The sequence below is a fragment of the Dendroctonus ponderosae genome, unplaced genomic scaffold (assembly GCF_020466585.1).
Source record: "Dendroctonus ponderosae isolate FM_Combo_2020 unplaced genomic scaffold, Dpon_F_20191213v2 Dpon_F_20191213_7, whole genome shotgun sequence".
Classification (NCBI taxonomy): Eukaryota; Metazoa; Arthropoda; class Insecta; order Coleoptera; family Curculionidae; genus Dendroctonus; species Dendroctonus ponderosae.
Window position 1 is genome coordinate 12173699 of NW_026018916.1, and position 9566 is coordinate 12183264.

The window sequence follows — 9566 nt, forward strand, 5'->3', positions numbered from 1 at the left end:
GAGCAAACAGAGCGTGGAAAATGCTAAAGGAATGAGAACCACTAAGAAAGATACATACGTCAGAAATAAGTCTCATTAACATGCGAGAATGGGTAAACAACTACAAGGACTGTTGACTGAGGACCGAGTAAAATTCATCATCACGCCCAAAACACCCGAAGAATTAAGAATAACATTAACTCAGATGAATAACTAAAAGGCCCGTGGCCCAGGCAATATCAACATTGAATTACTGAAGGCAGTGCTAAATGTAGCTTTGAACATATCAGTAGTCATCTTCAATCAATGTATAGAGGGTAGAGAATACCCAAATGAATGGAAAAAAGGGGTCATTACATCGATCTTCAAAAAAAGGAGACATGCGAGATTGCAAGAATTATCGGAGGATAAGAGTTATGTGTTCAATCGCACGCCTTTATGGTAGGGTGTTAAAACGCAGGATAGAGCAACAAGATCATGTATTGATGGTGTTTCACATTAAAAAACTTGATACAAAACGTGTCGAAAAATGAAGGGCTGTTCATTTGATATTCGTTGACCTACAGAGAGTATACGATACAGTGCCGTTAAACAAGTTGTGGCTTTACATGAGAAACAGTGGTATCGATAAAGTCTCTATATTAATGCCGTTCATACTTATATTCAAACAATTCAGTTCAGTAAAGATATTCTGACTGACCCAGGAGTTTCAAGTGACGAAAGGTTGCTCTTGGTTTTCGGAAATGTTGGCAACATTTGGGCGTGTGTATCAATGGCGATACCTTATATACCCTACTATTCGCGGATGACCAAGTTATTGTAGCGGAAGCTGAGGACGATGCCAGCCAGCTACATGTTTCGCAAACTTCAAGAGAGTTATGAAGACTGGGTCCTCACCATAAACATAAAAAATTCCGAATATATGCTAGTAGGAGCAGGACAAGATTTGGAAGTGGGGCATAACAAGATCAAGAGTTGTACTTCATTTGAATACCTTGGAGTTACACTATCTTCCATCGGAAAAAGTACCGGCGACATCACTAACAAGATAGGTCAAGGAACGAGTTATTCGACAACTAAACTCGTTACTTTGGAGCTTAGCAATACCAAAAAATGCGAAAATTCCTATCTATAAAACGATCGCTTTAGGTGCTATTACAGGTCAAAAGATCATGAAGAAACTTTTCAGAAAATACCTGAACTAATGCGGTTTCAGAATCGACTAAAGTAATTTTCTTGATTAGTTGAAACGAAAACAATGAAAGGGGGACATTTGTTTGGGTTAGTTTGATTGATATTTAATTCTATTGCTGAACTCTAATTTATAACATTTTTAAGTTTTAAGAGCAAACTTTATAAGAATTAAATTATAGTCGGCAGCAGCACTTCACAAGTTTATGTTAAAAAGTGGTTTTGAACATTGTTGTCAGAAATATAAAACGGCAAAAAATTACCTTTCAGAAAATAACTGAATGAGGAATTTATGAGATTAATAAAAATAAGGTTTAATGGAACTGGTAAAATGTTCATGTATGTAATAACAGTTTTAATTCATAAAACTTTATGATAACAAAACCAATAAATCGGTTTTGTTTGAAAATAGCGAACTGTTCATATTCGTCTGGAGATCAACTGCATGCGACTTTAGCTCGGTTAATAATGAAACTCGTCCTTAAAAAACTGAAAGGGGATTATTTGTATTGGAAAACACATTAATAATCAACGTTAATTTTAAATGAAAACTGCCCAAAGCGTAAAACAGCTAATGATACAAAGTCATTCAGATGTTTAAAACCAGAAATTAATCAGGCATGAAGCTTAAAGAAAAATCAAAAGGGAAAACAAAACATTAGGAAAACATAAAAAGAGCTACTGAAAATCAAACTTGCTTATCGAATAGAAATAAATAGAAAACATATTTATAAAACAACGCAAACGTTAAGAACAGCTCTTGGAAAATATCGCACCAAACACAAACATCAATAATAGAACGTGACACAAGCATTAAGAAAAAATAGTTTTGATTAACTGCAAATTTTAGGCCTGAAAGAAGTAAATAATCAGTGCCGTTCACAGCATTAATTTAAAATTTCCCAAAAAATGTTGACATATTTTTGTCTTAAAGCCCTAAAAGAAAATTCTGTTACTCAGATCAACCTTAAAACGACCAAATCAATTTAATTATAATCTTTTATCTACAACTATTATGTAGTGACTATGATTTGGCACTCTTTCAAATGTCATAATTATGTTTATTACCGCACTAGTGCGGTAATAAATCTGCCGATTATTGTCAAAGTTGTGTCTTAAAATTGGACATTTTAATTAAGCCACAGTTTGACAAATGGTTGTTATTATTGACAAAGGCTGTCTACCTGTAACTATCTGTTAATGACAAAAAACATCATTGCGACTTTGCCTTTTCATCGAAAAATTGTCGTAATTTTTTTTCTCGAATGATTAAGTATTCAGATAGGCTACCTATACGTGCTATAATATACGTGGGGCCGTTTCAGTTTTAATTTATTAAATTTTATGATAACAAAACCAATTTAATTAAATCGGTTTTGTTTGAAAAACAGACATGTTCTTTAAGTTTTAATGAAACAAAATCAAGAGTTTTACAAGCTTACCGTGTTTGTGAAAAATTTCTTTACTTAAAACAATCTTAATTGAAATATCCACGTTGGTGGCTAAAGCCACCAAACATTTTTCTCATTGAGACATTCCGAAATATCTTAATGGATCCAAAGCTCGAAATAAGAATTACTGCTAAATACGCTGCGTTTCACAGAAACAGTGTTACCACACTTAAGGGTGCTAGTTTGCTAAGAGGTCGTCCCACCAACATATACATATGTATATAACAGAGCGCCATCTACGTTTCAAATCTCCAACTAAATGTTATGTTGGTAGATGTTTGATGTCATTCTGGCACCCATCTGATAATTTAATATAACGTCTGTTTCGGTCATATGAGAAATTTTTTTTTTAAGGAGAAACAATCTGGCACCTGTTTACGGGTGCCAAAATGTCTTGTATGTGTAAAAATGATGCCACTATGACAAAATCCATGTAGAAAGTAATTTAAAAATTCCCACCTGTCATTGGGGGCAATCTGGGCACCTCATCTTGGATAGTGCTGGCTAAATCATACATGTCTTCGCTAGTACTTGCGTCGATTAGACGAATGCATATTTTATTATAATCCTTTATCCCGCCCATAAACATTTCCATCTACAAGGTAAACAAATTTATTGTATTTTGAGGCAAAAAACACCATAAAAATAAACATAGCTAAAGAGACTTTATACCTTTTCTCCACGCAGAAGCTCAATGGGTAATTCCTGAACTTTATATTTCAAAGTCGTGTCTTCAAATTTAGATTCGAGATAACTAGTTTGATCTGATTCTGCCAGTTCGCTGTTACTATCAATAGGATCCTACGAAAAAATTGTTTGAACCTTACTTAGTTTGCTCTGAGTTATACGCCAAATAATATTTATTCTTACATCCGTTTCCCCGTGATTCGAAATTACTTCCTCAATTTCTATATTCTCTATAACAGTGTTATCGTCTTCGATAATCTCGCCAGGTTCCACAGAAGACCTATAAGAGAACGGTGTTGCTTTTAATATGATCCGGACACAAAACCATGAAGTAATGTACCTGGACAAATTGGGACATAGTTCGACTAATCTCTGATTAATAAAAATCTGCTCGTTATTGTAAACATCTGCAAGTGGTAGTTCCACGTCAAGAGACCCTTCAATAACAATTCTGCACCAATCGGTAACTAAGTCACGGAAATGGTCGTAGTCGGAAGTTAACCAGGAGCCAGACTTATCAAAAACCTGAGAGACATTTGTTTTATGCCGAATATGAGAAAACATTTCGTCACCTACTCGGTTCAGCTTAATTTTCGTAGCAAATGCCCGAATTTCAGTATAAAGCACTTCGCGGAATAATTCATCTCTTGATATCTTATGATCGCTTCCAAAATCAATCATATACACGTATACCATGTTTGAATCATCAGTACTTAAGACCTTTCCTCGATACCTGGAAATTGATGAAGTTAGTGGTCAGTGACGCATAATATACCATTCATTACCAATTTCCATCATTGAATTTGATAGTACAGAGCTCACCAGCCTGCCATGCTTGATCGCTTACTGACGGCGGATGACGATCAAAAAATGCTTTAATATTTGCTTCCATTTTAAGGTAAGCCTCATGTAGAGGCGCTGTATGAACAAATAAATGTCCTCCAGTCTCCACGCATGTTACCCGCGCCTACAAAGCATTTATTTGACCTTATTTGCATAGTTAATCATATATATTCATATATACCCGAAAGTCTCTGTCTACTATTTTAAAGGGTGGTAGCCAATCAGTGATTTCTACTTCATTTTTATTGCATATTGATTCGGCATCATCTTCGCAGCTATGCTCATCGTCGGTTCCACATGGCTGTGTTGGATCAGCTGGGTTTTCCGGTTCAATTGAATCACTTTTACTGAGACCTGTCGAAGAATTGCTTTCTCCAGCTTCAGCACTTTCAAGAATTTCTTCATACCAGGTTTTCTTCTGAGGCTCACACGGTGTGATCGAGCACTTCTCTTCAATAACTTCAGATTGAATATTCGGAATATCCTGAAAAGGTTGAAACATGCATATGTAAGCGTGTCTTCAATTTTATTTTTTTAAATAAAGAATGAACTAAATTTTATTCGGTTCAGTGTAAAATATTAAAATTTGGCTCCTCTTTGATAGAGGATTCGGTTCCCGAATATTTTACAAAACTTTATATTGTTGTTCATGTTTTGTATCGTAATGCTTTTCTATGTTATATTCTTTTAATGTCGATACAGTCTTTGAGCATATTAAGCATACAGCTTTATCTTTGACAAAAGTGAAAACATTTTTAGTTTGTATTGAATGTTTGAACAAGTCGCCGACAAGTGAGTAACGCGTCAAAAATTGTTTCGGTTTAGTATGTACGTCCATTTTATTGTAATTAATTTTATAATATATTGATTGGAGAAAGTCGATATCATTAACTCAATTTTTTTAATAGCGTATACTTTTTAATAGCGTGTTGCGCATCCCTGGTATAGACTGTACTAGTTTACGTAATTCGATTAAAAATTTTCCACCTTAAGGAATGCCGCTTCTGCGGTATATGTTGTGGGTTTTGTTCTGCTCAATCTGAATGCAAAACCGAATTTAATCAATGAGTTGGCGATAGATACATATTTTATTTTATCTGGTTCCAGAGCTCCTCCCCGAATGATTAGCCCATACCTGAAAATAAATTATTTTTAATACAACTGTTTACATTCAAATAGAGCAATTTACGGATTTATACCGTAACAATATATCTTTGATATTCATCTGCAAAAGAGATTTTGTAATACTCACCACATATCAATTGCCAAACTTGCTGTCGACAAATCAGATTCTTCATTATTTACTATAGCTGCATATATTCTATGATGTTTACGGAATATTTCCTAAAAATTGTCTATGAATTAGTTCAGGTACACAAAAAGTGATTTTCACATTGTTTCAATGCTGAAAAATACCTGTAAAGCTTCAATTGACGAAATACTCCATTGCCCAGTGTCTCCTGCAGGACGAATGTTAGCCAAATGGCACTTAAACACTGCCTGTTGATATCGCGCAAAATACTGATTGTACTTATAAATCTTATCCACTGAAACTGTGATGTGTTTAATCTGTGAAAAGAAAAAAACGTGTCATTGTAAATGATTCTTTTAACTTGGAAATTTTTGTATTACCTGATCGACTAAGTATACGCTATAGTCATTGCCGACCGCTTTTGTTATTTTTCCTCGAGCATACTGATTATCTGATTCCGTTACACACAGTTCTCCCACTTCCCATTTTGGTTGGGTTTGATGGTCCTGACTATAATGCACCTGCAGATTTTTAAACATCTCTCGTTCTCTAAAATTTAGCACAAAATCAGTGATTTTCAATGTCCGCATCAACACAAGAAATAGCGCCTACCTGTCTTTAAAATGCACGAACTTGAGCCAAATTAGTTCGGGTGATTCAACCTTAACTATGTCCACTCTTTTCTTAGCGATCCCGGACAAATCTTCTTCATCGGAACCGTCCTCAAATTTCGCTTCTTCATCGACTTTCTTTAACAACGACGACACCAAACCATCATTAGTACAAATATCCGAGTCCTCAGCCTCTGCCAATCTTTGCCATACACGTTGCGTTGATCTAGAAAATTAAATTACAAAAAAACTCTTTTTAAGTAGAAACTGAATACATTTGTCCTGTAGAATTGGCCAAGTTGTGTTCCACCATGGCGGCATTTAGGCAAATATCCGCATTAGTGTTCATGCTAAAAAGAGCTACCTCGATATCAGGTTTAACGTCCTGAACTATCATTTTGAGTACCTCTTGAGATCTTTGATAAGTATGAAGAAAATTTGCGGCTTTTGCGGGCCAAACCGACTGGTTATTACTAGGAGCAATATGAGCTAATTTTACCAAAACAGCCTGAAAATAATGAATTATTTAAAATTTATTAGGATGACTTGGTTGATTCTTACTTGGCTTTCGACTTTTGTTAAGTGTTTTTGCAAAGGCTTAATCTTGTTGGTGGATACAATGACATTGATACCCCAATCCACCAACAGCACATGAACTGTATCGAGATTAATGTCCACGCGTTTGATTAAGGCACGATGCCAATACGCACTCATAAAACTTCGATGCTCGACAAGTGCATACGTCCCTAAAAATAATGTAAAACATTATTTGCTAAATGCCAAATATTCGTACTTGAATATACCTTCGATCGGCATGCAGCCTTTCGAACTGTGACTCTTGAACGCCTTTTTAATTTCATGGTTCATACTTTTCATGGCCTCTTGATTTTTCACCTGAAAAGTAATTCAAGTTTCAAATATGTTTACACCGCCTGTTGCTATATCTTGCCATTAAAAATATTTTCTATAAACTGCCTAAAAGACGCCTGTACCCCTGGATATTCAGAAAACAAATAGACTACATAGAACGCGATTACATCGGTGAAATTTTACTCAGGAGCGGATATAAGGTCAGATCACAACTCATTGGTCACCCAATTCCGAATAAGGCTGAAAAGAATTGAAACAAGAGTTCTTAAAAACCTAATAGACATTAATCGCTTAAAAAACCACACTACGAAACAGAAAGTAGAAAGGCATATTCAAGAAAACTTAATAGAAATCGATGAAACAGAACTTCATAATGATGTACATTGGAACACACTTATAACTCATGAATGCGAGAACATGTAAGTACAAAGATAAATATCAATACAAACAAGTCGATATTGTAATTAAGAAGCAGATCCGCAAAGCAAAACAACAATGGCAGGAGGACAAATGTACGGAAATCGAAGAACTTGCAACTAAATATGACTCATTTACTATGCATAAGAGAGTGAAAGAACTTAGAGGTGACTAGAACAGCAAACAAGCGTTTATGCTTAAAGATCAGCAGGGAAATATTGTGGTTGACATAAAGGAAAAGCTGAAAATATGGCAGCAATATGTTGAAGATCTATTTGAAGACGAGAAACATACACCATGCTTTGACAACTTACAAGAGGAGACAGGACCAAGAATAACCGAGGAAGAAGTGATTCATGTTATCAAATCATCGAAGAACCAGAGATCACCGGGACCAGACGAGATACATCCACTAGTGAACTTATTCAACAAAATCTACGAATCCAGCATAATAGCAAAATTATCCCTAATAGAATACACAAAAGACTGGAGGAAGAGATCGCAGCAACACAATTTGGGTTTCGAAGTGGGAGCTCGAGAAGCACTTTTTGCTTTTAATATCTTAATTTAGAAGAGTTTAGATGTAAACCAGGATGTATATGCATGTTTTATAGACTATAATACTATTTTCATGATTCTTGTCGAGATGTAACTGCAAAAACAGCTTGATACCTGAGACATAAGAATAATAACGAATCTTTACAATGGCCAGAGAGCCAGTGGTTCGAGTTGAATCTGATATAACCGACGACTTGCTATTTAACATTTACTCGGAAGAGATTATGAACAAAGCGCTAAACGAAGAAGAGATAAGATGAAAATAAACGGAGACCTCTAAATATTAACTATTAGGTATGCCGACGATACGGTCCTAATCGCAGAAACTCTAGAAGACCTTCAACAAATTTTAACCCAGGTAGTTATAGCGAGTGAGGCAAAGGGCCCGACACTCAATGTTAATAAAACTCAATGTATGATTATCTGGAAGGAATGGAGGGTGAGCGGTGGCATCTACATACAGAGCCCATAGAGCAAGGACACAAGTACGACTACTTGGGTATGAGCGTCAATAACAACAATGGCTTCACTCAGGAAATACTCGACGAACAAAGATGTCATATAAAACATCAACCAGTGGGTAAAGGGAAGAAAACAGGAGTGGAACCAACATGTGAGTACACTGAACCAGGAAGGTCAGATTAGCAAGAGGCAAGTCATCAATTATTGGCAGACGAAGCATAAGATGCTCATGGAAACGCTGGATCGACAAGATCGAAAACGGGGCAATTAAACCGAGGAAGGAACGCAACAGAGGAGCCTATAACCGAAGAAGAAATATGTTTAAACGTAACTTACCAGATGAACGAAAATGTTATATGGATCGACAACATTCACAATTACCACTTTCTGCATTTCGTTCTTAGTAAATGTCGTGCTGTTGGAGAATACTTTCAAAGCCGGATAGCACACTTCCTTCTACGGTAAATAATAATGCTTAACTTGCAATACAATGTTGATCTGAAAAGCATTTTAACAAACCTTACTAGAGGACTGTGATTCATCTGCACTGACCGAATCATCATTACTGCTAGCCACTGAGTGCTGAGCGTAAATTAACACATCAATAACTGAAGTTGCTCCTCCATCTGTCGAGGCTATCATTAGTTCTACCTGGCAAATGCCATTACTATAGCCCTTTTCCATCATTATAACGTCTTTTCTTAAATTGAAAATATCGACATTCTCACTCAAAACTAAAATTGTTTAAAAACGTTATTCCTTACTCTATCAGTAGCTTCGCTAAAGAGTAATGGGCGTCCTTCCTCCAAGTGAAGTCCATAGGATTATACAACATACATTCAATGGCAAACGGTTTTTTCTGAGCTATATTAGTTGGAATGTCTCTGATTCTATATAAAGTCATGAGTCGGTTACTGATTAAGTAGACATTTTCTAATAAATGTATGACCTGTTTATTCCAACACACTGCACTTTTCCATAATCAATTAAAGACATTTCATACAGTGTATCGTTGTTATCGCTTTTGATGTCAGTTAGTCGCGCTCTACACCACTTCTGTTCTTTCAAGTCCAGTGATTCAATGATGTACAAGACTAAATACAAAGTATCTAAAAGCATTCACATTAGACTAACATAAAACTGATTGATTGGTACATTACCGAGTTGTGGGTTCGCCACAGTTTCCGCTCCTCCCATCTTAACATAACTTTCTATGTCTTTGTTTAGTTGGTTCAATTTCGATTG

General features: G+C 35.7%; 2 protein-coding genes across 2 annotated transcripts in view; both read right to left on the reverse strand.

Moving 5' to 3' along the window:
* Positions 1–2947: 2947 nt before the first annotated feature.
* LOC109538415 (RING finger protein 17) lies at positions 2948–9560 on the reverse strand. Its single transcript, XM_019905636.2, has 20 exons — positions 9482–9560; positions 9271–9430; positions 9086–9211; positions 8841–9021; positions 8658–8777; positions 6818–6908; positions 6576–6760; positions 6290–6522; positions 6016–6240; positions 5784–5952; positions 5568–5720; positions 5404–5495; positions 5139–5286; positions 4333–4635; positions 4094–4275; positions 3885–4041; positions 3649–3833; positions 3492–3588; positions 3294–3422; positions 2948–3216 (listed from the first exon to the last, which is right to left on the reverse strand). The coding sequence occupies exons 1-20, from the start codon at positions 9516–9518 to the stop codon at positions 3067–3069; spliced, it is 3123 nt and encodes a 1040-aa protein (XP_019761195.2). The 5' UTR covers positions 9519–9560; the 3' UTR covers positions 2948–3066.
* Positions 9533–9566, reverse strand: part of LOC125502400 — a 6081-nt gene continuing 6047 nt past the window's right edge. The window contains exon 13 of the mRNA XM_048668296.1: positions 9533–9538. Coding sequence (XP_048524253.1) covers positions 9533–9538 — 6 coding nt within the window. The remainder of the gene's footprint in view (positions 9539–9566) is intronic.